A 25870-nucleotide genomic window follows, 5' to 3' on the forward strand; every position below is an offset into this window, starting at 1 on the left:
GGCGTCTTAATGGCGGCCCAAGTAGACCGTGTTCTTTTTGTGGCAATCATAGTCTTGAACCATCACCAACAAGAATTAGGAATTTTAACCAAGGAGAATCCTGACTAAAAATGAATCTCATATCCCGCTTTTAACATCCATTCCGGCCCAGATTGTCGTAAAACTGCATCCTCCTCTGGTTAAACGCCTTCGTACTCCGGTAGTTGAAAACGACATATAGGAAGACAAGCACAAAGCTCAGTACAATCAGTATAAGCGGCGCCAGGATAGAAAACACCGTAAATCCCCACGACGCTTGCTGAAACGCAAAATTGTCTTTCAAATAGTCCGTCGAAAGCCCGACTTGCATGGCTGTCAAAACTAACAAAATATAGGCCGTAGCCGTGACGACTGGGAAAAGACATGCTTCGAGTAGCTGGCCGTACGTGGCGAAGCCGAATTTGTACCCGCGCATCAGCCCTACCAGCCCGTCCCCGGAGCAGGTCAGGCTGCGCCAGCGGGAGATTTTGTTGAGTCGCGACAGCCGCAGCTCGCCGTATCTGTACCGCTTGTTGACCCGTGTCATGTTCCAGGGGCTGTTCTCCAAAAGCTCCCACGAGGTCTGACGCCACGATTCCCAATCCACGTCCGCTGGCAGCAAGTGGTTGCTTGCGGCGATGCGGTAATCGCTCTCGTGCTGGATCAAGGCTGTGTACGACAGAAGAAAGCCATAGGCACACCCGTACAGCTCTCTCCGTTTGCTTACAGGATCGGACGGAGCACTTCGGCTCACACCAGAGACGCAGGAAGAATTGTCCTGGGCCGCATCACAGGCGAGGTGTTTGGTCCAGAAAGCCGCATTGAGCAGGAATCGTGGAATGGGTTTCAAGAATATTCGCCCGGGCTCCCATACAAGATGGAGATTGATGTCCTCGACCACGGCTATCGTTCGTGAGGCCGTAAGCTGGTAGGTGAGCGGTCGCGGGGGCATGGGACGTCCAGCTAACCAGAGGAGGTCGTGGATATCATTCAGACTTGGGACACACAGTTCCTCTGCCAGAAACTCCACGTCAGCTTTGGGGCGTTGGACAATGTCCATGGGGCAGCTTTTTCGGTCATTGAAGTGGAAAACTGTCTTCGATCGGCGAGATGCTGGCATTAATCTCAGAAGATGCTCGAGTTCGATATTGGATTCGCTGCCTTCTCGTTTGAACGGGGTCGGCAACCGTCCCTTCAGTACCGTGAGTTCTCTTGCATTGGTTTGGAGTAGTCATCTAACTTACTGTTTCCTGTTGAGGCGCCATAATGCCACAAGTCAATCTTTTCATTCAATGTTATTGTTGACTATTGACTGTAGATGGATGTCAACTACTTAAAGGGGACAAGCAGTGACTAAATTGGAGTCATTTTGAAGCATCTTGGCCAAGAGCTCGCCCTGGTAGAGGCCAGGAACTGCTACACAATCTCATGGACTCCTCTCATGTCCAACAGAGGATCCAGAGGCCGTTGGGCTCCTATGAGCATGGGAGCAGGCTGGGGGGGAGGGTTGGGCATCAACGAGCATCAACAAAATATCCGGTGTACAACGGCCTCCGAGACATGCATATTTGTGCGATGCTGCAAAGGATATCACATATGCGGGAGGACTCAACAGTCACATGCATAGCCGCCCGGGGGATCTACATTGACAAAGGTATTCTGTACTTTTCGGAACAATACGCGGCTCCATTGTCGCGGACGAATCGAGCCGTGCCGTATACTCCCTTCCTGCACTTGAGATGGGATTTTCTCCAAGGAATTTATCAACATCAAAAGAATCTTGGACCTTGTTACACTAGGGCTACTGCAATTCCATGATAGACACCCATGCCCTAGATCTATCCTTGTGATGGATGAAGGCATCTTGGCAACGCCCAGCTTACACACCACCTATCCATGGGTTCTAGACGCCTCAAGTACCTTTGCCACTTCTTCCGTCAGACTTTTCTGTTCTCCAAGTCCAAGAAGCTCATTATCCTGCTGTTGCCATGGGGGAACCTGTCCAAAGAATGGACTAATCAGTGCTCCCCAGAACTGCGCTCTTCCAAACGTCCCGGCATCCACAGCAGCCATGCTAGAAATGGTAAGTTCTCGTGCCGCGACATTCTTCCGTGTCCAAGACACTCCATCCAAAGTCTCTATTATGGTCAAAATCTCTGACAGGGATGTTGTAAAGTCTGAAATATGGAGGAACCGATTCTTAACACCTGTGGAAAACGGCGTAGAAAGTATGGCAACGACAGCCGACCCCGTAGTTTCCAACGTCGTAGCAGAGAAGAGCGAAGTGCCGTCGTCTGGTAAGACTGCCGTCTTCTTCTGGAAATCGAAGGAGATCAATCCTACGCTGAAGCCTGTAACCAAAAAGTTAGTCGAGATATCAAGTTCAAGGAAGAATTGCATATCCATGTTAACCTACTGCTTGGAATAATGACGCCGGTATACACAACAGCAAAAGCAATTTGGTTCTGCGCTGCTCTCGCCATGAGATAATTATGTACTGCTCTTTTCGGAGCCAGAACCGCATTCGGTCGTAGCGACCTCCCTATCCAAGGGTCATCCGTCACATTTGCCCCAGCCGAGTCAGGCGCCCATTCCGACGGAATAAAGAACTTCACACCCGCCTCAATCGCCGCGTTGATCATTCCTATCTCTACCACGTCTATGCCTGACTGTGGACCGAATGTCATAACGCTAACCACGGCGTCAATACCTCGGAAAGCGTCCACAAGCGAGGCATGAGATTGGAAATCAACCTGCTTGACCGTCACAGAGTCGGGGACAATATCTGTGTACTTTGCTGGCGGCTTCCGGACCAGGAGCGTTATTTTGAACTTTCCCGAGGCAGCCACAATATCAAGAAGTGGTTTGCCATTGTTCCCAGTCTGCATCGCAGAGATGAAGATTAGCATCCTAGAAACAGGTGGAATGTGTGAATAGGAGACATGTCTTACCCCGATCCAAGCCACTGTGCTAATTGAAGTAGACATGGTGATATATCCAGTACGCTTCGAAATGGACATCTGGCTGTATAATCTGGAGTTCAGTGACTCTGCTTAAATATCTCGGGACATAGCCGTGGCGGCGGCGCCGGTGCTTCCGCTCTGCCCTGTTTAGGATCTTGGTCGTTGCAAATGATTGATTACAAACTTGTTGCAATCGCCTTGGCTAAATTTTGTGGCGTTGGTACTCTTTGGAATTCAAGGGTATACCGAAAGTTCCATTTTACAGTCGCGGTAATCAATCGGGCGGATAGTGTCATCATGTTGTTTAGCGATCCTCAGTAGAGGCACGGCCGCCTAGGGGAGCATTGTGAGCCTTTCGCAAAGATCGAATCTAGGTGTTAGCCATCATCGACATTTAATTGTCGCATTGTCCCATCCACGAGCATTGGTGGCGGTTGGCAACAAAACGTCATCCCTTGTCGTGGAACAGGTCAAATGGCAACAGCCACTTGGCCAGAGAGAAAGACGAGACCGGATTGGACATCATTTGGGGGTTCACTTGACATGGCTTTGGAAAACAATGGGACCTTTCCTGTACTTGGGTTGCTTGCTGCGCAACATGGTCGGCTTCGATTGTGACTGGAGGATGCTGGTGATGGCTTGATTTTGGCGCCCACGGCCACCAGACAGCTGTTGTATGGCAATCGCCAGTCGAGACCTCCGAGCAAACTCGAATCGGCAGTGGACTCGGATGCCTCGGATAGCCACTTTGAGTTGTAATATTGGTGTCGCGTAGATTTCGGCCTCACGAGCAGGACGCGCCAACTGTGCCACCCGAGCTGGTGATACGATGAGGTTATAGGGCTGCGAAAGAGGCAGAGGCAATGAATGCCCGTAGAGAAACTAGCACGATGATTATAGGATTCTGATCACTAATGATCTCCTGCGTGGCGGAAATAACGTCATCTCCTTATGTCTTCGTATTGTTAAAAGCACTCTTGGGCAGAATTGCTGCGCATAATGAAAGATGCTGACCACAAATCCACAGATAACTATAAGTCTAGCAGTGCTGAAAATGTGAACCTGCCAGCATAGTGACCAGGTACGCTGGTTGGGCGGTTGGAGTAGGTAGCTTCAAATAGGTCCGGTGGCTTATAGTGAGACGCCGTGGCGAGTCTACGGTGGTGACACATAACAGAAGCCTTGATCACTTCATCAACCTCGGTAGCTCTGTTATAGTTTGAGCTATCATGCGGCGTGGCAATTATCCTTGGTCACTCGATGCGTACACATATAGGGGCCCTTATGCGACCAATTCTCCATCAGCGCTTAGCTTTGTCAATTTCATACTTTGCCATTCCTCCATCAGAAAATCTTCAACACATCGACCCTGAAATACAATGAAAACCGCTCTGGTCATAGGAGGCACCGGTGCTCAGGGTGTGCCGGTTGTCAAAGGTCAGTAAGGAACTTGACCCTTTGTCGAGACATTTACTCAACGTATCCCCAGCACTGGCATCCGACTCTAAATATGCCGTCCGCGTCATTACAAGAAATGCTTCCTCCAAGGATGCCATCGAATTGGCGACCATCCCTGGGGTGACAATCTTGGAAGGAAATACCTACCATGAGCCAACACTTCGTGGGGCGCTAAAGGACGTGGATTACGTCTTTGCCAATACCAACGGATTTGCCATTGGCGAAATGGCAGAAATCTACTGGGGCATCCGCATTTATGAACTTTGTCGGGAATCTAGAGTGAAGCACTTCATTTACGCATCTCTCGAGTATGCTTCAAAGCTCAGCAACTTTGACCCCAAATACCGTTGCGGCCACGTTGACGGAAAGGGCAAAGTTGCCGACTACATTTCAGCTCAACCAATTACACCAATGGCCTGGACTGTTGTAACCTCCTGCATGTACATGGAAGGACTGTCGGAATTTCTCCAACCCTTTCCTGACCGTGAAGATCCAAGCACTCTTGTCTTTGCAGCCCCGCTGGGAGACGGAAAATGCCCTCTCATCTATCTCGAGGACTATGGCCACTATGTCCGATGGGTTTTCGATACGCCATCTCGCAGCAGCGGCATGCAGTTGCATGTCGCAACGGAAGATATCGCATGGAAAGACCTTGCTGCTGCCTTTACAAAAGTGACTGGCCGAAAGGCGGTATATAAAGACCTAACTCTGGACGAATACTTCAAACTGCCAATTTTTCCAAATCCCGAAATGACAGTTGGTCATTCCACTAGTGGGGAGAATCCTACCCTGTTTACTTTCCGGGAGAACTTTTCAGGCTTTTGGAATATGTGGAAGGATAACCTGACAAAGCGTGATTACGAGCTTCTGGATGAGATCCTGCCGTCGCGGGTGAAGAGTGTGCAAGAATGGATGGAGAAGTCAGGATATACTGGAGAACCCTCGCCAGTTCTCAAGGACTACCGTGATGGGGTGGGCAGCAGAAATGCTCCCAAGACGTAAACATGCCATCTCGGGTATTGGAAAAAGCGGGCAATGTAGTGGGACCTATATAAATTTGAAGTTGAGTGAATGACACGATTTGACGCCGAAAGCCGACAAATTTCTGGATCTGGTGCTTCAGTGTAAGCCCTTGATGTTCATGAAGTATATTCTAGAAAAGGGAGGACGGGCCTCCGAGGACCTACAGTCGCTCTCATTACGTTTTATTAGTAAAATCCCTCAGAAAAGCTGTCTCCTTAGCTATTGCCTTTAGCCCTAATCGCTCTCATGAAAGAGCCCTCCGACCTCCGTTATGAAAAACCCTGTGCCAACCCAAGCCTCATGTCCCCACTTCCCCACATTTTCCCGCTCCATCATTGCAGCATGTCCAGATCCGGTAGTTGGCCTTTTTGGCTCATTCTTCAACTCCTTTCACTTCAACCATCACCACCTTCATCCCATCGCATACCCGCCCGTCGCGCCGCAGCGTCGACTCTCCCGAGATGGAGTCCTCGCCTATCATCAAGGCTCACGACCATGCCGCCGCAGCCGCCGTTGCCACCCGCCAATCTGCTGACACAACCGTCGCCATCAATGAACACACCCTCGCCGCTGGTGAATTTGCCAATGCCGCCCGAAACACCACCAGCGTTGAAGCGCTTCGCACTCTGAAGCTTCTCGAAGAGCACCATAGACGCCTTGCCGAACTCCTCAACTTGCAGCCAGACCCCGTATCCCAGACCAGCGAGGAGGATGTCAACGAAAAGACGTCGCTGGACGAAAAGGGCGCTTCCACGACGCACCAGTCCGGCAAGAAGCTGCCCAGTCTGACGCAGAAGGGCTTCACGGCTCGCGAAATGTCGTCATCGATTGCGAGCAACCTGGCTTCTGCAAGGGGCATCCGATCCAAGTATCGAGGACAGCCGCTCAGTCCAAGCGTTTCCAACGACCAGGCGCCCGGAAATGTCGACCCGCACCCTCGCCGCGACGGATCGAGGACCAAGATGCAGAGCATCATCGACACGCAGCCCGGCAAGCCTACTTGGGTTCCGCCCATGGCCCCCCCAAAGACGGAGCCTCGCACCAACAAGAGCGCCGCCTCGTCGCCGCGCATCGACCAAACAACTGCTTCTGCCATGGCGAGCGAGGATGCTGGCTACGCTCGATTCTACAACACCTTTGGTAGCCTCATCAACAAGATCTCTGCCCCCCTCGCTTTCGCCGGTCTCCCCCTGATCCAGGAGGAACCGACACCGGAACAGCCAACCATGGAGCAGCCTGTCGCATCGTCGCCCCCCAAGCGCAGGGCTTCGCGCCAACCGCCAACCTCGCTCGCCCTCGACCCGGACCTGTCCAAAATCTACTCCAAGGCCACGATGCGCGCTCTCGCGCGAGAGGGCCACTCCACCAACGACTCCTTCTACGTCGTCCCCACCACCGGCCACACTATGTCCTACGCCAACATCCTGACGTATGCCGAAAAGGAGAAGCGTCGTCTCGGCGCCTCCCTCCACAGCAACGACCCAGAAGACGAAGACGACGACTTTGTTGATGCCCGCGAGACGCCCGTCCCCGTCTCCCCCGGCGCCAGGCGCAGAATCGGCCTGGCGCACAAGACGGAAAGGGACCTCCGAAACACCATTGAAGAACTTAGTCTGCAGAACAGATCCCTCAAGGACACGCTAGATGTCGTGTCGAAGCGTCTGCACGCATTCGAAGCGAGCTCTCAGAATTCGGCAATGGCCCTTGCGGAATCGTACCGCATACTGAGACCTGGCTCGCCAAGCGCCGCGCCACATGCCCTGAATGCGGCGGGGGATGAAGCGCTGCGGAAGAAGACACTCAACATGGAAGAACAGCTCGCGGCCGCCACGAAGCAGATGGAGCGCCTGGAAAAGGACAATCGGAAGATGCAGAAGACGCTGGACAAGTACAGGGAGAAGTGGGAGGTGTTGAAGGCCGGCGCGAAGGCGAGAAGGGAGGGAAAGTCGGGAGAAGGCGAAGACGTTTAGTAATTTGTTTTTGATTTTCTTGCTGCGTACTGCAATGCTTGCTCATCACGGTTGCCTCGTGACCGCAGTGTGTTGGTTGCCCTACTAATTCCACCAAAAGCTCACGCTGAAACTCACACTCAGACTCCTCACGTAGTGCCACCACCCCATCGGAATCAGCAACGTATCCCCCTCCCCCAGGACGCACTCCCAGTACTCCTCGCTCTCCAGCTCGCTCTTGGCCGCCTCCCTCTCTTCCTCGGTCATTCCCTGCGCATCCTCATCCCAGCCCTCGAGGACCCCTACATCCAGCGAGCTAGTATTGCTCATGTCGACGCCGTCCTCCTCCCCCCTCGGCCTCATCGCCTTGCTCCACGGCGGATACAGCCTCACGTACTTTGTCCCGACAACCTGCACCAGCAGGTTATGATATGCATCCGTGTGAAGAGGCGTGATGGTCCGGGCGGGCCCAAACCACGCATTGACCAGCGGCACATCCACCGGCGCCTTGTTCCTGGCCGGATCAGCAGGGTGCATGGGCACCGAGGACCAGCAGAAATCCGGGGTGCAAATGTCGCCCCTCAGCGAGGGGATCTGGCTGAACAAGTCGTGCTGCGCCAGGTAGCCCACCTCCCCCCCTCCGCCCTCGGGCGAAACATGGCTCGACAAGAAGGCCCCAAAGGGCACGAGTTCCTGCCCCCAGTCGGGGTCGACGTAGCTGCGGCCGATTTCCACCGGCACGAGGCGCCGGCCGCCAAAAGTCCGCGAGAGCAGGTAGCAAGGTGATTTCCAGGGACGGCTCGTGAGCGCAGGCCAGGCGGCGACGAGGTCGGTGAAGACGACGGGCCGCGGAGACGTGTCCCCGTTCATGTACCTCTCAAACGCGGCGAGGGACCAGCCACTGCGGGCGGGACAAGTCCGGTCCGGAGACAACGCAGGCCGGCCGTAGGGCTCGCCGAGGGCAAAGTGCGCATGGGCGCGTTTCGCCCGTTTCGCGGCGGGCGGCTCGCCGGGGGAGGAGGCGTCCTCCAGCAGCCGGAGCGTCTTTTCTACCCACGCCGTCCCCAGGACGCCGGCTCCCCCGGCTGTGATGACGGCCCTGTCTAGCTTTTCCACGACGCCGTCGAGTACCGCGTCGCCTAGCCAGGCGTTCTGGCCCAAGGAGCAGAGCACGTCGTGATGGGTGGACAGGATGAGGGCGTCGGTGTGGATCTGGCGCCATTGGCAGGGCAGCAAATCGAACCGGTAGGCGTAGAACTTGGATGCGGATATCGACACGACATCACTTAGCCTTCTTGTCAGGAGGGACTCGTTGACTTGGTGAGGCGATGAATCCCCGAGGGCGTCGTGGATGACGAGGAGAGCCTTGGCTTGGCGCTGGAGCAGCACGTTGACGGCGGCGCTTTCTGGATCCGGGTCATCTTTGGCAGGTGCGCTGATGAGCGTTTCGGTGGCGGCGCGGTACCATGATAGTACTTCGTCGCGGGGGGCCATGATATATCAAAGGGCAGTGGTGGTTCATTTTGGCGTTTGCCTCGAGGCCACGTTGGTGCGAGATTGAAGTGAGGGCGGGGCTCCACCATGCGGGAGAGGCGTGATGAGGGCGTTCATCTTGAGTTGGCCAGCACTGCAGAGTACATCCGCCGCATTGACTTAATGTTCCTTTTACTATGCTGTAATCTATGATCAAGGAAAAAACTACTGGTTGAAGGAGCTGAAGTGAACACGGCAGGCGGTGAGCCCGCACACGCCGACATTGCCGGCATTAATCTTGCCCGTGAAGACTGGCAAAGTCCCAAATTGCTGAAAGTAAACGCTCTGTTTGCGCGATTGGATTTATGCGGTAGTAGTATATCAAGCCTCACGAGCAGAATCAACATTAGTCAATGTGCCATTTAAACTATTCATGATTTTTATTTCAACCCATAAAATCGACGCGAGGTCTAAATGTCCATGTTTCAAGTCTCCGGCCTGTGTGCTAAACGCTACCTTTCCTGCACCAAATACTGACAAGGGCCGTTTCGTATGTACGCCTCACTCACCAACCTCTTGATGAGCCAAATACTTTTGATTGCCTAACATGTCCATACACCTACAATGCCGTCCCTCCGGCCTTCGACCAGATAACCATCTCTTACACGCACATGCTCCACGACGCCGGGATTCTTGCCCTCCTCGGTGATGCCTGCGCCGCAGTCCCACTGTCTGCCTTCAACTTTATCGTACACCTTGACCACGTCTTCTCCCGCGGCGCTCACTATTCTCCTAGTATCGAACATCATGCTCGTGATGGGGTTGTCGTATGCGTAGGCGTCGAAGATGGCGCCTGTACGGAGATCCCATATCTAAAGGGCTGTGAGCAAACATGATATCGAAGCGCACGTCTTGTTGGCCACTTACCCTGACACTTCTATCCAAGCTACCAGTTACAAGGTGCACGTCATCAAATTGAAGACAGGTCACGGCACCAGTGTGCCCTACGAGGCTGCGGTGAACTTGGCCACTTCGCAGATCCCACAACCGTACCATGCCATCGGCCGTTCCACAGGCCAATGCCGATTCAAAGACCTGCAATGCTCCCACAAAGTCGGCCGAGCTGCTTGACGCGCGGCCGGTTGGTCTCCAGCCTCCGTCGATGTTGGCAGTGGCGGATGCTTGAGCTGCCGCCCACATGACGTCCAACGTTTGCACACATCGACCCTTTTCGAGGTCCCAATGCCGAATTGTTTTGTCTGCGGAACCAGAGACAAGAACGTCGCCTCTGAAGTGCAATGCTGTGACCTCGTCTACATGGGCTTGCAGGGTGTATAGCTCACAGTCGTTCATGCTGTCCTCGGGAGGATCAATAGGCTGGTCGTTGGGGTTTTCAAACGCAATGGCATCCTCGTCCTCGTCCTCCTCCTTGCCGTAGCTGTTTCCGTGGGGATCATAACTTGACCGACTCAAATCCCACAAACGAACGGTAGCATCGGCAGAGCCAGTGGCGAGAATGTTGTCCTCAACCTGCAATGTTCTGACAGAGGCAGTGTGTCCGTTCAATATTCCTATACACCGTCCAGCATTCAAGTCCCAAACTTTGACGGTATCGTCGAGAGCAGCAGTCACCATGGTGCCGAATGGCGCATCAAAGTCCATGGCGGTTACAGTGTCCTTGTGCGCGCGAAGCTGCCGTATATTGGACCCGGCCTCGAAATGCTCGTGCAGGATAGGCATGGACTTGCGACGGTGAACCTTCTTCGGTCTCCTTGGTGTACTGTTTGTTGAGCCGGGCAGCTTCTCGTATACGGATTGTGACATGAATTCGGGATCGTGGTCATCGGCGTCGCCAACAAGGTCGACTTCATCTTTGGTCGGGGTGTTTTGTGCAATGACCTCGGCCTCGTCTGCTAAAGCTTGTGCTACTTCTAACCGTCCTTCAACATCGATAACTGCCAAGAAGAAGAAAAAGAAAAAAAACGAGGATTAGCATTTCAAGACACATAAGCGTTCATGTAGTCACGTAGTAGTGACAGAGAGGGGCGGGGACAGAGGCCATACGCACTGTCATGCTCGAGAAGTGCCTCTTCTTGCTCCAAACCTGCAAGCCGTTCCAAGATAATCTTGCGCATGCCTTGCAAGTTTGCGATTTTGTTGTCTATCTCACGGATCTCGCTACTGGCCATGCTCTTCCGAACGCCAAGAAGCTCAAATTCATGCATCATGGCAGCCTTTTCCTTTTGTACATGCGACAGACTCGCGACAGGCCCGGGGGACCCGGTTCGTTGCCTGTCATCCAGCAATTTTCTGCCCCTCGACACGCGGCGACGGTGTTTCTTGCCCTCGTCGGTCATCTCAGGGAAGCTGGCCTTGAAGCCTTGAAACAGCGAGTAGGCATTATCATCTTCGGGAATGTTGGATAGCAAGTCGTCGGGCAGGAAACTGACGGCGCGATGCTGAATCTCGGCGGTAGACAGCCTGGAGCGCACGATCTCTGTGGGGGTCCTTCTGGCCAGGGCGAAGACGCTCTGCTGTACGGAGGGACGAGTCAACTGCCTGTGGACCTGCTTCATAGCCGTCTGGTAATGGTGCGCGGTGGCCTCGGCATTGGGGGCCATGAGATGGGAGGCCGTGGTGGTGACTTTGCGCCCGAATGCCTCCAAACCGCGGGTCTGCACAACATCGACCACCATGTTAGCAGAACTTGCACAGAATCGGTGCAGAAGCGGAAGCAAGGGAGCGCTGAAGCGGCTCGAGGGCCGGGTAGGGGAAGTCGTGTGCGCGGAGCTGCGAGGTGCAAGAATCGGCCGTCACACGACCACGGCGAAGCTGCGGGTGGTTTGCGCTGCTGTTTGGGGCAACGCCAGTCATCTGGACGGCGAGGGCTCAAACATTCAATTGGGCCGTTTCACACCTGGACTACAGATGTGACCTGCATGGGTGAGGCTGGGGCCGGATCAAGCTTGGACGTACCGAGATAATGGACTGCTCGTCATCGACATCTTCGAGGAAGTCATAGTGGCTGTCTTGATCAGCCATGGCTCGACGGCCAACCGAGGGTCTGGCGGGACAAAATAAAGAGGTCTAACAGCGCAATGGCCGCATGGGTGGGCGATGCAAAGCTGATCGTGTGGATTTTAATGCCGGCTGGTGTGTTGAAGCAGCAAATTGCGACAGGGACAGACGAAGGACGGCATGCATGCGTACTCCGTACTTTGGTACATGCTGGTACATGTGGGGGCACTTCGCGACATGGACACGCGCAGCTGGGAGCTTTCCAGCATCCAGATTGGCGCCAGGCACAAAGGGGACAACATTGAAAGGGTCTGGCGGACGCTTACCCTATATCTCAGCAGTCATTGGCCAGAGCAGCCACGCCACCCCGCCGTTGCATCTCCAACCATCTCCAGCCATCTCCAAATGTGGCCAGCATGTTCCTCCGTACACCATTTCTTGGGAGATGCTCCCGACCCTACACAACATGGCGTTTCAATCTCACGTTATCTTGAACATCTCTCGAAATATCTCAAATATGACTGGAACCACACATAATAAAGCCGGGAAATAGCTTACCGCCTCCCCTTTTTCAACAAGTGGACCACATATTTAGCCTCGCGGTAGTTCATTGAACGAGCTGGTTGAGCAAGGCAGTCTATTTTTTTATATCTCAAGCTACTTCCACGTTAAATACCATCTGCATCACCACTAGCCAGTCATCGATGTTATAAAGCCCTAGGCAACAGCTCCCCCCCCCCGGGGCTGCGAAAGAAATAATCAACTATCTAGGTACGGAGTCAACAGTAGCTCTACTTAGATCAAAATCGAGACAGCCGCGAACTCGGGCTGCAAAACCTTGTACTCAACGGTCCCGGGCGTCTGAAACTTAGAGACAAGCTCGAAGACAAATTCGCAATCCTTCAGCTGACTATAAAACTTTGCAGCCGCCTCCTTCATCACCTTGTGCTCACCCCTCTCGTTCTCCTTCTGCGTCCTGCTCTTGTTCACATTGTACAGTGACTGTGCATACGTCAACAGATTGTACTTTTGGTCAACCTTGAAGCTGAGAAGCTCGGGCAGCTGCGCGGCGAGCAGCCAGTCTTTCCACTTGGGTCCTTCTGTGCCGATGGGAAGAGCCTCGGTCAGTTCCTTTTCCGTATAGGCCTGGAGCTGGGCGAGAGAGGCGGGAAGCGGCGTGCAGAGGGCAGGCGGCTTGGAGGGGACGAAGCTGTAATAGTAGTCCTGGAGGTAGTTGACTGCCGTGTGCTGGGGGGAGGCAATGTGGATGCACATGGTGACGGCATCAATGAGCTCGTCGACCGTTGTAATGGTTGGGAAACTGGCAAGCTCACCCTTTGTCTGGATCTCCAGGCACCAATCGGCAAGGTATGGGTCATTCTTGATGTCGGCTGCGCACTTGTACTTTGTCCCCAGGACGGACTTGACAAAGTCGCGGATGATGTGCCAGAGGAAAACCATGTCGGTTGCGTATGGGTAGTTGCGGTATTTGCAGGACTTTGCTTCGCCCTCGACGTCGAAGCCACGCTTCTTGAGATCGTTGGGGATGTACTTGTCGACAAAGTTGAAGTTCTTGTACGCGTGTTGGATGAACTTGAAGCAGCGGTTGGTGGTGTACTTGCTGGGGTCAGAGTTCGGTCCGAAGCCCGCGACTCTGGCAACGACATAGGGCACGAGCGTCTCGCGGGCAGCCTTGTTCAGTGACAGTGTTCTGAACCAGTGCGGGCTGAGGAGCTCGTACAAGAGGTGGTCCTCGGGGATGGTCCGGTTCGTGGCGACGATGATGGCCTCCTCGACCAAGTGCGTCTCGACCAGGTGAACGGCAATCTCATGCCTTGCCCAGTCGGACGCCTGCGCACAGGTCTTGGCGTACCTCCATGGCCAGTCCTGCGCCTCAGTCACACTCCCCAAGGCATCGGGGTGCAGGCGATGGTTGAAGATGGTGACGGAGTTGTCGAGACTGCCCTTGTAGTCGATGGTGATGGCCAAGGGGTGGAGGCGGCCATCGTTGTGAAGCTGGAAGATGATGACCGAGGCACAGCCATATCGGCTCGCTGTCCTTCCCGTGGGCTTTGGGTCTTTGGGGTTGTCGAGCTCGTAGATGACGTTGACGAAGGGCTCGTTGTCACCGAGGCCGGTTGCCTTGCGGAAGTAGGAGTAGTCCTGGATGAGCAAGTCTTTGCCCGTCTCCAGCAGCTCTACCATGTCGGCGAGGCCCTGCTTCTTTGCCTGGGCCACGTATTCCCGGACTGTTGCAGCGGGAGCGGCGGCAATGGTTGTTGGGTTGACGCCGCTGAAGTGCTGCTGGGCAAAGCGAGCATCCGAAAACCAGTCGGGCAAAAAGCCAATGTTCTTACCGTCCATGATGTCGGTGCTGGGGCTCGGATGCTCGCGATTGTACGCCTCAACATCAGCAAGAGTAGGTCCATAGTACGGCGTGCCTCGGTGGGAGATTTCTTGAGGGACAAGAAAAGAAAGGGCCTGTGAGATGGTGCTAACAAGGCCGAGCTCAGCTTGGTTGAAGATTGGGCCATCGTCATTCGCAACCGTCACCTGTTGCCCCTTGGGAACATAAAGATGGGGAGGATATCCGTCATCAGCCGTCTTGCTCCATTGATAAATGGCTTGCTTTTCTGCCAGCCTTCGGCGCTGGGGGATGATGGGTTCATAGCACTGGGTGTCGAATTGGGAAAAAACACTGAAGAGTTGGTCAGTCACGTCAAAGCGGAATGGTGTCCGTGGAGCGGCTCGAGTCAACATACGCCTCCTGAATCAGGTTGTAAAGCTCAGTCAAGGCCAAGCGAGTGCCCTTGTAGGTTCCCCGTCTAAGACCCCGGGTGGCCGCGAGATCTCCGCTCAGGTTGCCGTCCTTGTCCGTGGCAAGGACCAAACCTTGTCTATGGAGTTCGTTCAAGAAGACTCCCTTGTCCCAGACCTCCATCGTGGCCTGTTCTACATCGTGGGTGTTGTGACCGGTGAGGATCTGATGGAGTCTGTCCGTGATGCCTGAAAAGACAGCCATGATGAGGAGGCAGATTGGTAGTGGTAGTAGTCAAGTGAGTGGAGAGAAAAATGATCGGAAGCAATGAGGCAAACCGACGAGTTGAAGGTCTATGGAGTTTCGAAGATGGGGGAAATCGTTGCTTGTGCCGCTGGTTTATATACTTGGCAGTCTTGCACCCAGGTGTTGTCGATATATGCCTGGACGCAAGTTTACATTCAACACGCCATCATCGGTCAACGGGATTGCTCGGCGATGTCCAGCTTTCACGACTGACTCTTTGTTGCCAAGTCGTTCAGAGCAACATCCAGAAAAAACACCAAAAAAAAAACTTGACATGTATGTAAGACGCAGTCTGCTCTATGCCCAGCCCCAACATCACCGATAATGCCGGGACGATACACAATTTCTTTCAAAGAAGACTCGCTGCATGCATGCTGTGCTGCGTCGTCGGCATCTCCTACTGGGTCTCCATCCACAACCGCGAAAACATCCATGCAGGCCTTGACTCGATAGTTCCGGTCATCGCGGTCTCATAGCAATAAACGAGGACCTGCTTCCAAGTGGCGGACCGAGCCCGGACTCAGCTGGCCTCGATACTCGACATCGGATGCATTGTTAACAACCAGACTCTGCCACACTTGACTGCCCACACCACGTCAGCCGTCTGGTGTGCATTTGACATGCATGGCTCGATGTCAGTTTCCCGCACTGCATCTCTGGCGCTGCTCTCCCGGACGGCCAGCGGCCCAATACCAGGGACGCAAAACGGCATCCCCCTCCCATTTCTTGGTAGCGACGTATGAATGCTGCCCGATGTTCTAACCAGCGGTGTGCTGATGCTCGGCAGAGGCCATGCCTAACGGCTGGGCAACTGAGGGGATACAGAGCTAGATGCAACCCTCGGAGGTTTGCCAGGCGGCATTAAGCGCTCACATGGTTCAAGTCAGTCAGTCTCCTTTCGATTTGATAACAGGCTTGCTGCCTGAACAGCCTGATCCAAGGTTGGGTTCCTTATGAAAGCCTCTCTCCCCCGGTTCCGTACGTGATTTCAATTATCATTTGTCATGAGTATCTCCTGTGAGGCTTCAGAATCGACTTGAGACACAAGTCTGGCTTCGCCATCAATACTCAAGTGGACTTGCCAAGTTTCAAACGACCACTCGCACACTTGTTTTTCCAGGTCCAGATCATTCTCCCTTCTCATCATGGCTCCCGACTCGGCTCATGATGGCGCTTCTACCGCGCCAAGAGATCCCATCCAGGATCTCCCCCAGAAGTTGGTGGACCAAATGACCTCCATGTTCGGCTACCATGCCGGTTATCGCACAAGTAAGCATGGCATCACTGCAGCTTCCATCCTGGATTCGTCATTGTAGCATGAAGCTCACCTTGACCAGCACACGCCAAAGGTCTCCTCGTAGAGGGAGCATTCAAGCCATCCAATGAAGCGAAATCCCTTTCTGCAGCCGCTCATTTCAACAACCCTTCCACCGCAATCACCGCTCGATTCTCCGTTGGCGGCGGCATCCCCAACATTCCCGACGCAGACAACCAAGCAACCCCCAAGGGACTCGCCATTCGCTTCTTGATTGATGGATGGACATATACTGATTTGATTGCCCATTCCTTCAACGGCTTCGCCGCCAACAACGGCCAAGACTTCTTGACGTTCCTCAAGCTCTTCTTTGCCGAAGGCGTTGCCAAGAAGCTCCTCGATGATGCTGTAAAACAAGGCGGGAGCTATGCCAAGGAAAAAGCGGATTTTGAACAGGCAGTCAAGGTATTCAAGACGTGGTTGGGAACACACCCGTCTGCCTTTAGATTCGTCGACTCTCCCAAGCCCAACCCCTTCAACTACGGCACCATTACATATTACCAGCCCAACACCCACGTTTTAACCAACGCAAACGGTGACAGCGTAAATGTGCGATACCGTCTCGACCCCGCAGACGGAGTACATTTGTTCCCCGAGAATGGTGCACCCAAGGACCCCAACTACCTGGAGGACGATCTCCTGCACAGGTTTCCCACAACACCCATCGTCTTCAATCTTCAGGCCAACGTTGCAGGTCCCGATGACGTCCTGGATGATGCTACCATTCCGTACAAAAGCACGAAATGGGTCCCCGTGGGCACGATTGAGATCAACAAGGTTGCCGAGGACAATGCGAATAAGCAGCAGAAAATCGCGTTTAGCCCTGTGCCTGAAAGCGGAGGCGTGCATGGAATCAAGTCGAGCAACGATCCGTTGATTCAAACTAGGAAGGGGGTTTACCACATAAGCTCGAAGCAGAGGCAAGAAGCAAAGAGGGAGCCGGGTGGCGTTGCTGACACTTGGCCCTAATTTCTGTTAATGGGAGACATCAATCGATTGCATAATGGCGACGCGGCAAGAGAGAGACGTGTTGGAGCCGCCTTAGGATGGTCTGAGGCAGAACCTGGAGATGGTTAGGTGACAATGAATACGGGAACTTTATACCGAAAAAATGTACATATTCAGCCGAGAAGATGCAACCATGTGCCATTTCCAATTGAATTTCCTCCCGGCTACAAACCAATGTCATGACGGTATGCAAGTCCTGTCAGTAGCTATGGCCCTTCTGATCTCTATCTATCCGAAGAATTTATATAAAATGACCTGGGAGTTGCAGACTTGCAACTCTGGCATGACTAACATGGCTTGCATGCGTTTGAAAAAAAAACCTGGAGAGATGGCATGGCAGGCAATGCGCTTAGCCGAATATGGCCAAGTGCCTGGCGCGTGCCCAACCCAACATTGAACCGTCCAACGCCGCTGCCCCTCGCTGACGCCACACCGCTGGGCCGCATTCGGAGCCAAAGTTGTCATCTCGAGGTTTCATCCATCCCACATGGCCGGAATACATCACCTCCAACATCCCCCGCAACTATCTTCTGCACCTGCCCCAAAAACAAACGCCCTGCTGCCATCGTAGCATCGCATCTTGCTTCCGGCTCCCTCGCTGCCAACCATGGACTCCGCAGTTGACATGAACGATGCCTCCAAGGTATTGGACCTGTCCCGAATTCGCTTCCAATTGATGTTAGTCCCCGACGTACAAACCACGCTCTTCCACACCGCCCGTCAATGCGTGTCGACGCCTCGTTAATACCCTCGCAGTCGCCTAGAAGATACAATCACGTTTCACCTCATTGAGCGCGTCCAATTCGCTCTGAACAAGGTACATATCTGCCAGCACCTTCTGTCGACGCTCCTCAACGCCAAAGCTGACCAGTCCCTCCACCCCCCCCCCTTTCAGACAATCTACACGCCCGGCGCCATCAAAATCCCCAACAGCAACCTCTCCTTCTTCGACTGGTACTTTTCCGAACAGGAGAAGCTCCAATCCCTCATCCGCCGCTACGAATCCCCCGACGAATACCCCTTCTTCCCGGACGCCGTGCAGACCCCGATCCTCAAGCCCCTCAACTACCCCAAGATCCTGCACCCCAACGACGTCAACGTCAACGACAAGATCAAGAAGTTCTACATTGAAAAGTTCCTGCCCGCCGTGTGCCCCGACTTTGGACGCCGGGACCGCGGCGAGTCGCAGGAGAACTATGGCTCCGCCGCAACGTCCGACTTTGCCTGTCTGCAGGCGCTGTCGCGGCGGATCCATTTCGGGAAGTTCGTCGCAGAGTCCAAGTACCGCTCCGACCCGGAAACGTACAAGAAGCTGATTCTGGCGAATGACCGGGCGGGCATCGCCGAGAGCATCACGAACAAGGCGGTGGAGAAGTCTGTGCTCGCGAGGTTGCGCCTGAAGGCGCTGACGTATGGAAAGGACCCCTCCGTCTCGGACGACTCTGACGAGCATGGCAAGATTGACGTGGACGCCGTGGTGGCCATGTACGAGGATTTTGTGATTCCGTTGACGAAGGAGGTCGAGGTTGAGTACTTGATGCAGAGGCTGGAGGGCAAAGACTAGCACCAGGTTGAAAGAGGTGGTTTTGGGAAAGGATGAATTTTGCGGGCGGTGGGAGAGGCATGGTGCGAAAGTAGACATTTGGAATATCTGGCATTGAAGCTATAAAATATTTTTTATTCATTTATTCCTGCGGCTCACGTCTACTGCTGTGGCTGCAAGTAGTCAGCAATCGCCTTCACAGCGCCGGGGAACCTGCTCGCTTCAATCAAAATCATGTGTCCGGCGGGCTTGATGCCGGCCTCCTGGAACGCTCGTTTGCTGTCGGCCACCGAGTCGTTCTCCTTGGTGTAAGAGTAGCTCCCGTACGCCAGCGCGTGCTCGTGCAGCACCTCATCCTCGGGGTGGAAGAAAAAGGTCGACGACTCCTCCCTGGCCTTTTTCTTCTTGCGGCCCTCCACGTCCAGCGTCGACTCGACCTCCTGATAGGTCTTGGACACAATCAGGTAGTGCGAAAACTCGTACGGCTCCTTGTCCTCCACGGCGGCCTCTACCTCGTCAATGAGCATCGAGTAGAGCGGGGGCCCGATCTCGGGCGGGATATTGATGAGGCGCTCGGAGAGCACCAAACCAATGTGTTTACCGGCGTTGACGAGCTCGGGAACCGCGGCCAGCGAGGCGTTCGTCTGCGCCTTGTCGACTAGGTATTTCAGCACGTCCTTCATGGGCGCCGTGTCGCGGTGGACGTGGGTGTTGAGAGTGGTCAGCATGGCGTAGGCATCTGTTTGCTTGCCGTCGACCTTGACCGTTGAGCCGATTGTTGGTTGGGACAGAACCAGGTCGGCGAGCGCCGACATGTCGAACAGGCTGGCGTCCACGTCGAAGAGCTGGCGGAGAAGAGATTTGATGCCGTGGAAGTCGATCTCGGGGTCAAAGTTGAACCACTCGAATTCGACATTGACCATGTCAAAGTCCTGTTGGCCGAGTCAGCATACCGACGATATCCCGTGGCGCCCTGCTGCGTCGTGTACCTCATCATCACTGCTGTCCTCGTCCATTTTGTCGACGCCAGCGTCGGCGGGCGGGGCGTCCTTGCCCTCCTCTCTTGATCTCTTTTTGCCCATTGTGACTGTGTGTGAAGACGGCGTTGTGCCGAGGATGCAGATTCAGCCGTGGAATAAGCCGGCTGTGAGTATGGGCCTTGTGAGGAGGAATTGGAAAAAGAAAGCTGGTTCGTGCCGCCGAAGAATCATCATTTGCCGACCCTTGAATGATTCTGATGGTCTTAAATCATTCCACGCTAGATTTTTTGCCAGCCGCAGCCCCGCACTAACCTGATCGGGCATGCGCCACCTTTTTACGTCACTTGGTACTCGTGATTATTCGAGTAACGAGATGACGACCCAAAATACGGGACTGTTGAATGTTCATCAGAATCCGTTCGCAGATTCCTCAAAGGCGTAACCGTATATTTTTCGACATCGCAGGCAAAGAGATGCGGGACCGGACCCAAAGATGTTGGCGTAAGCTCACTGCACATCGTTTAGCAATTCAGCTCAGAAGCCCTCGATAACATACCAAAGGACCACAGAAACTTGTTGCACAACAGCAATGGATTTGGCAGCAAAGCATATAGAATCTACAGAGGTCGCTGACCTAACCGGGAGTATGTCCAGTAGGAGAGCCGTGAACAAAGTTATGCTTCCGAGCCTGTGGTTGGCTCGCGAGGCTCGGGAAAGACATGTTCGAAGCTTTTCAGGGAAAAGGGTGCTAGCGTACACCGTCCAATAATTACTACACGCTGTACAGTGATTGGCAGGATGACTTCTCGTTGCGGCTCGTTCGCAGCATCTTCCGAGTAGACCAAGCCGTGTAGAAGAGCGATACTGTTCACGAAATGTGGAGGTATGCAATTGTGGGCTCAACCGCAAGAAACGGTGCCGTGCGGTGCCTGGAAAGCATTTGTCCGTCACGAAATGACTGCGTCTGGATTGTCGGGGGATATTCCAAGGATTTGGTACAGAGGCTCAAGAAGTGTGCGGTTGAACAGTGAAACTGGCTATTAGGAGTCGCCTGACGGAGCAGATACATACGCAAAAATGCCATGTTGGTTTCTTGTTTCTGTGGGTGTGTCCATTTGTGCATCGTCGTACGCTTGCGAGCCATCGTTGATAATCCAAAGAAGTGTCCCGTATAAAATCCATGTAGGATGTGATTGGGAAGATACGGATTAGACCCGAAGACCCGGAACGACGCCAACTGGGTTGGGACCCAGCAGTGTCATGTCCAGGTCAATCCATAACTGGTGTCTATGCTGGAGGTACCAAGTACTAGTTTAGAGCCTACAGAGTAGAGTGTAGAAAAAGGAGAGTGGGCCTTTTGCCGACCAACAAGCCAATCAAGCAGCTTGGTCGCCACCCACATCAACCAGGCCCAGAGCACCGAGAGAGTCTGGTGCAGGTGCCCCGAGGATGGGACCATGCGGAATTCTGAAGTCGGGACTTGGACCCGTTGACATCGCAGCCTGTCAACTTGCCTCACTACCAAGCTTCGTTTGCTGGCCGAGACCCCCTCCGTTGCGGCAACCACAACAGGCCACGGACGACTCTGAACGCTTACCGCTCGCCACTATAGAGTCATGCTTCTACAGTAAACCACTGCCCTCGTCATCCATCCTGGACGTCACTCGCCGTAGCTGCTGAGACCGTCGTCACCACATCGAACCGAATCGCCCGGCGCAATGGACTATAGTGCCTCAATCAACGAATCTGAAGACCCGGCCGCCTCTCCTTGGGGGAGCAGCCCCGTGCAATCGCCACAGCATTCGCGCACTGGCTTTGCGCCAATTCCTGGCGAGAATGGGAGCTCCCCATTCCCATATAGCCCGCCACCCGGAATTCTGGAAGCATCTGGTGATGCCGACGGATTCCAGCGGTCTGATACTGCAAACACGGAATCAGGCACCGAGGGCGGGGATCTTGATCAGTCTGCAACCTTGGCCTCTTCTACAACTGAATTCGCGGGTGAATCGCATCCCCATGCTTCCCAACCCCCCCAGCAAGTCGGCGAATCCCAACCGCGAGCACCCGGCTCCAACCGACAGGCCGAACAGGCACAGCAAATACCTCCAGCTCAGCAGAGGCCGCAGTTCAAGCTCCAGGCCAAGATTACAGGCCTTGAACGAACCGGCAAGAAGGACCCTGTGCTCCGGTTCGATGTTCATGTGGGTATCGTCTGCAGCGCTACTTGGCCTCATGTTGCGTGCCTTTTGCTGACCGTGATTAGACAAACCTCCCGGCGTTCCGAACCACGCAGTATCGAGATGTCAGACGCCTCCACTCCGAGTTTGTCAAGCTCGGACAGCATCTCATATCGGCCAATCCCGAAGCTCTCGTGCCTGCTGTCCCGCCTCCAGTAACCGCAGCAGGTGCGGGAACAGACGAAGACGAGAATAGAGTAAAGGCAATGATACAAAGATGGTTCAATTATGTCTGCAGCAATGAGACACTCATGCGAGACGATGAGATGGTGCTCTTTGTCGAGAGTGACTTTGGCTACAGTCCGCTGGTCAAGATGAAGCAGCCAGCTACAGGGGTCCGCAGAAAGATATTGAAGCAGTTTGCCCCTCCCCCTGATGATACCCCCGAGTTAGCAGACGCTCGTCCAACCGTGAAGCTGTTCTATCTCGGAACCATGGACGCCGGTCACAAGGTCGATAAAATGGTCAAAGCCAGAAGAGGTGCGTCAGATTCTTACCAACCCAACACCGCCGCCGAATGCTAACGTGTGCAGGCCTCGGGCTCGCTGAATCCGACTACGGCGTCAAGCTCAGCAGCATGCACGTCCAAGAGCCTCACCCCGGCCTCGCAAACGCCTATAAAAAGCTTGGCCGCGTCATCCAGACCATGGGCGACTACCACGCCGCCCAGGCCACCGCGCAAGCCGCCGCCATTGGTGACCCGTTTCAGTACCACTCCCAAGATGCCTTCATCGTGAAGGAGTCCCTCACCAACCGCCAAATCCTGATCCGAGAATTCCTCCAATCGCAAGAAGCCACCAGGAGCAAACTCAACGCCGCGGACCGCCTGAAAGCTAGTTCTAGCGTGCGTCGTGAAAAGGTTGACGAAGCCATCACCGCCCTTGATGACGCTCGTCAATTCGAAGCCAACCTATACAACAAGACGAACCGCGTGACGCACAATCTCGTTCAAGAACGACGAAAATGGTTTGCCAGGACGTCCGCGGATCTCCGAACCAGCATTCGCGACTATGTCCTTCGTGAAATTGACGCGGAGAGACGAACCCTGGCGCTTTTGGAGACTGTACGCCCGGACATTCGGTCCATTGACGCATCAGGCGGCTTGAGCCGACTTGGTCGGGAGTCGCACCCCACTGTGCGCCGATCAAGCCTTGCTTCGAGCCAGGGGCCAAAGGGGGATGCATGGAGCGGCGTGCCGCGTCGATCCGACGCCACGCGCAGCACATCGAGTAGCTTCATGGGCAAAGTTGCAGAGGAGGCCGAGGGCAAGGAGGACGATGTGAGGGAGAGCCAGAGGGTGCCAGGGCTGGCGGGTGTCAATGAGGAGGATGATGACGATCGGATTGATGCGAGGAACGCAGCGAGCAGATTGGCTACTAGCACGTTTTAATCCTGTAGCTATGTGGTTTCTTACATCGCATTTAGGCAGTGTATCTTTACAATTAAAATGAGAGCGAATTTTATCAGAATCGTGCGATTTTTATTTTTATTTTTATTTTTTATTTTTTTTGTGCATCGTGTGACTGTCGTAACTATATACAGCTATGCCTGCCGTGGCCATGGCCGAGGATAGTAGTTGCCACGCATGGAAATGTGGACCGAGTTATCCACGCCGGTGCAGTGTAGACTTGTGGCGCATGACAGACCGTCAGCCCCAAGTAGGACCTGGCCATCTCCCGTCCACGCTGCAAGGGCATGTCCCAGTATCGTCCTATATCAAAAGGTCCCCCGTGCCAGGCATATTGAATCCCGGCGAGGCTAGATAACCCTCGGCCCTGCCCTTTCGCCCCACCTTCTTGGCCGACTCGACAACGTGGAACTTCTTCCCCACGTCCCTGGCACCGTGGACGCCCTGCATAACGCTACTTAGGAGGTTGACGAGATTGGCGTTGTTTGTTTCTTGGAGCAATTCCTTGTTGAAGGCCTCTTCATCTGAGGGGATGACAAGATCGAACCGGTTGACGAGGGCCTGGATTTGTCGAAGAATGGGTAGTGATGGAATGGTGTGATCTGTGTCCATGGTTTCGCTGTCTGGCTGTTCGCCGGAGACGTCGGAAGGAGGCAGGCGCTCGAGATAGGCGGTGAGGAGGCGGATCCGTGAATGGAGCATCTTGATGGCGTTTGCTTTGGTAGTTAGTGAAGCGACCATTTCCTCCTCTTCTCTAGTGAGATGAGAGACGCCGGTTTCGTCTATGGTGTCCGTTTCATAGGCCTTTGGCTCAACAAGGCGTCGTTTGCCCTTGCTCGTTGACGCGACGGACCAAGCTTGTTTCTCGTCCTTGGCGACAGTCGACGCTGGAGCAGATGCAGCCGTGGCGTTGGCCCCGCCAGCGGCTACGTAGTTCATGCTTATCATTTCGGTTTCGTCGGTTTCGACAGAGTAGGGCACTTCGCTGAACTTGAGTTTCAGCGCAGGCTCGCCGTCTTCCATCCTCTTGTCCTCGCCATCGGGGTTGGCGGCCTTTTGGTCGTCGACTTCGTAGTTGTTTTCGTAAATGGTGAGGGGAAGCTTGCCGCCTACAGTATGGTTCAGCACTTCATCCGGATGGAAGCCTAGAAGCACGGCCGACTCGTTCCATCCTTCGAGGATCTGGGTTTGGATTGGGAGAATTGTGGGTGTCGGGCCTGTGAGTGGTAGGAGGGTGTACCAGCCCACGAAATCTAATTGTCGCTCTTTGTGTACAGTTTTCACTTTGCATTGTTAGAAACATGGGTGTCCATGGATTGCATGTAGGGGACAAGCTTCGTACTTTGCTCTAATCTGGCCCCGAACTTGGAGGCATCTAGCAGATAGCCGCCTTCAACCTCGGGCGCTTCTCGCACATGACACTCGAAGGCATGTTCGATTGTGATCTCGCGGCCATTTTGCTGGCCAAGCAGGGCACCAACTATAGGGCCCTTTTGTTGTCGGAGAGTGTGCCGTGTGATGTAGTCGGAAATGGTAAGCAGGACGAGTGGATGGAGGACGGCCTGCACCTGGGAGCTCTTCTGGTTGGAAATGAGCGGGTTGGAGCTCTTTGCCGCCATCGTGGGCTCTGCGAGCGGCGACGCCAGTTTTCGCAAATCAGTGGAATGCGACAGAAGCGTGGTGAGGATGGTTACGTGGAGAGGAAAATGTTGGTTCGTTGAGAAGAGACGCGCTCGGAGAAGATTGAATATGTGTGGTGTCGGAAGTTTAGTTTAGGCACGGGTTCAACAGCTTGGATGCCCCGCGAGTGGTACAGCAGCTCAGCTCCAAAGGATGGCTGTCTGGGGTGAATATGGGATGTGGGGTCAGCTCTTGACCCGCCAATTGCTGGCATTTCGACCTTGATGACTAACACAGGTCAATGTCGCACCAAGGTTGCTGGTTTGAAAGTTGGAGGTTGAAACCTCTGGCGGCCAAGACCAGTCGGACTTTTCCCTTCTCCGGTAATTTGATTCCCCAGGGCCTGTATTCTATTTATTAAGTTTTCCAAGTCTGTACCCGCGACCCTCTGCAGTATCGTGGTGCCCGCCTGCTACCCGCCTGTTACCTGTCAACTTGGGATTGCGACAAACCACACTTCTCGTCCCTTGCGATGGGCATCAAAGCTATGTGACACCGGTTCTGAGACACTAGGCCTGCTTGTTCCTTCCGAGTACTCCGTAGAGTCTAGAGAGAGATCGTGCTAAATTGATGACTGTGCTGGCAAGTTGACATGCACTCCCACATCCCTCAACTGTAGCACAAGGCCCATTTGATTTTGGCATCCTTGATGTAAATCTACTCGTTTACGACGGTCCTGCAACTTGCCCTAAACTATAGAGAATAGCATGATATACGAACATTGCAGCAACAG

At 54.1% G+C, this 25870-nt stretch overlaps 12 protein-coding genes across 12 annotated transcripts; 5 read left to right on the forward strand and 7 right to left on the reverse strand.

The window, feature by feature from the left end:
• Positions 1–130: 130 nt before the first annotated feature.
• Positions 131–1078, reverse strand: MAA_01254 (subtilisin-like serine protease; the record flags this gene model as incomplete). Its single annotated transcript, XM_007819252.1, has 1 exon — positions 131–1078. One exon carries the CDS (start codon positions 1076–1078, stop codon positions 131–133), a length of 948 nt encoding a protein of 315 aa, XP_007817443.1.
• Positions 1079–1908: 830 nt separating this feature from the next.
• Positions 1909–3005, reverse strand: MAA_01255 (isoflavone reductase family protein; the record flags this gene model as incomplete). The annotated part of the gene is made up of 3 exons (XM_007819253.1): positions 1909–2369; positions 2435–2900; positions 2970–3005. The coding sequence occupies 3 exons, from the start codon at positions 3003–3005 to the stop codon at positions 1909–1911; spliced, it is 963 nt and encodes a 320-aa protein (XP_007817444.1).
• A 1355-nt stretch (positions 3006–4360) lies between these two features.
• On the forward strand, positions 4361–5441 carry MAA_01256 (nmrA family protein; the record flags this gene model as incomplete). Its single annotated transcript, XM_007819254.1, has 2 exons — positions 4361–4418; positions 4471–5441. 2 exons carry the CDS (start codon positions 4361–4363, stop codon positions 5439–5441), a joined length of 1029 nt encoding a protein of 342 aa, XP_007817445.1.
• A 482-nt stretch (positions 5442–5923) lies between these two features.
• Positions 5924–7432, forward strand: MAA_01257 (uncharacterized protein; the record flags this gene model as incomplete). Its single annotated transcript, XM_007819255.1, has 1 exon — positions 5924–7432. The coding sequence occupies one exon, from the start codon at positions 5924–5926 to the stop codon at positions 7430–7432; it is 1509 nt and encodes a 502-aa protein (XP_007817446.1).
• Positions 7433–7516: 84 nt separating this feature from the next.
• On the reverse strand, positions 7517–8905 carry MAA_01258 (Transcription factor jumonji/aspartyl beta-hydroxylase; the record flags this gene model as incomplete). The annotated part of the gene is made up of 1 exon (XM_007819256.1): positions 7517–8905. One exon carries the CDS (start codon positions 8903–8905, stop codon positions 7517–7519), a length of 1389 nt encoding a protein of 462 aa, XP_007817447.1.
• A 581-nt stretch (positions 8906–9486) lies between these two features.
• MAA_01259 (mitochondrial division protein) lies at positions 9487–11926 on the reverse strand (the record flags this gene model as incomplete). Its single annotated transcript, XM_007819257.2, has 4 exons — positions 9487–9756; positions 9812–10839; positions 10953–11559; positions 11861–11926. The coding sequence occupies 4 exons, from the start codon at positions 11924–11926 to the stop codon at positions 9487–9489; spliced, it is 1971 nt and encodes a 656-aa protein (XP_007817448.2).
• A 771-nt stretch (positions 11927–12697) lies between these two features.
• MAA_01260 (Lipoxygenase) lies at positions 12698–14924 on the reverse strand (the record flags this gene model as incomplete). Its single annotated transcript, XM_007819258.1, has 2 exons — positions 12698–14600; positions 14665–14924. 2 exons carry the CDS (start codon positions 14922–14924, stop codon positions 12698–12700), a joined length of 2163 nt encoding a protein of 720 aa, XP_007817449.1.
• Positions 14925–16111: 1187 nt separating this feature from the next.
• Positions 16112–17250, forward strand: MAA_01261 (Catalase; the record flags this gene model as incomplete). The annotated part of the gene is made up of 2 exons (XM_007819259.1): positions 16112–16235; positions 16304–17250. The coding sequence occupies 2 exons, from the start codon at positions 16112–16114 to the stop codon at positions 17248–17250; spliced, it is 1071 nt and encodes a 356-aa protein (XP_007817450.1).
• Positions 17251–17896: 646 nt separating this feature from the next.
• Positions 17897–18853, forward strand: MAA_01262 (Chorismate mutase, AroQ class, eukaryotic type; the record flags this gene model as incomplete). Its single annotated transcript, XM_007819260.1, has 2 exons — positions 17897–17967; positions 18046–18853. 2 exons carry the CDS (start codon positions 17897–17899, stop codon positions 18851–18853), a joined length of 879 nt encoding a protein of 292 aa, XP_007817451.1.
• Positions 18854–18993: 140 nt separating this feature from the next.
• On the reverse strand, positions 18994–19914 carry MAA_01263 (BCP1 protein; the record flags this gene model as incomplete). The annotated part of the gene is made up of 2 exons (XM_007819261.1): positions 18994–19764; positions 19822–19914. 2 exons carry the CDS (start codon positions 19912–19914, stop codon positions 18994–18996), a joined length of 864 nt encoding a protein of 287 aa, XP_007817452.1.
• Positions 19915–21530: 1616 nt separating this feature from the next.
• On the forward strand, positions 21531–23439 carry MAA_01264 (vacuolar sorting protein; the record flags this gene model as incomplete). Its single annotated transcript, XM_007819262.1, has 3 exons — positions 21531–22013; positions 22076–22529; positions 22583–23439. The coding sequence occupies 3 exons, from the start codon at positions 21531–21533 to the stop codon at positions 23437–23439; spliced, it is 1794 nt and encodes a 597-aa protein (XP_007817453.1).
• A 321-nt stretch (positions 23440–23760) lies between these two features.
• Positions 23761–25076, reverse strand: MAA_01265 (signalosome subunit; the record flags this gene model as incomplete). Its single annotated transcript, XM_007819263.1, has 2 exons — positions 23761–24740; positions 24800–25076. 2 exons carry the CDS (start codon positions 25074–25076, stop codon positions 23761–23763), a joined length of 1257 nt encoding a protein of 418 aa, XP_007817454.1.
• Positions 25077–25870: the final 794 nt, after the last annotated feature.

This window comes from Metarhizium robertsii (genome assembly GCF_000187425.2).
Source record: "Metarhizium robertsii ARSEF 23 chromosome Unknown MAA_Scf_8, whole genome shotgun sequence".
Lineage (NCBI taxonomy): Eukaryota > Fungi > Ascomycota > Sordariomycetes > Hypocreales > Clavicipitaceae > Metarhizium > Metarhizium robertsii.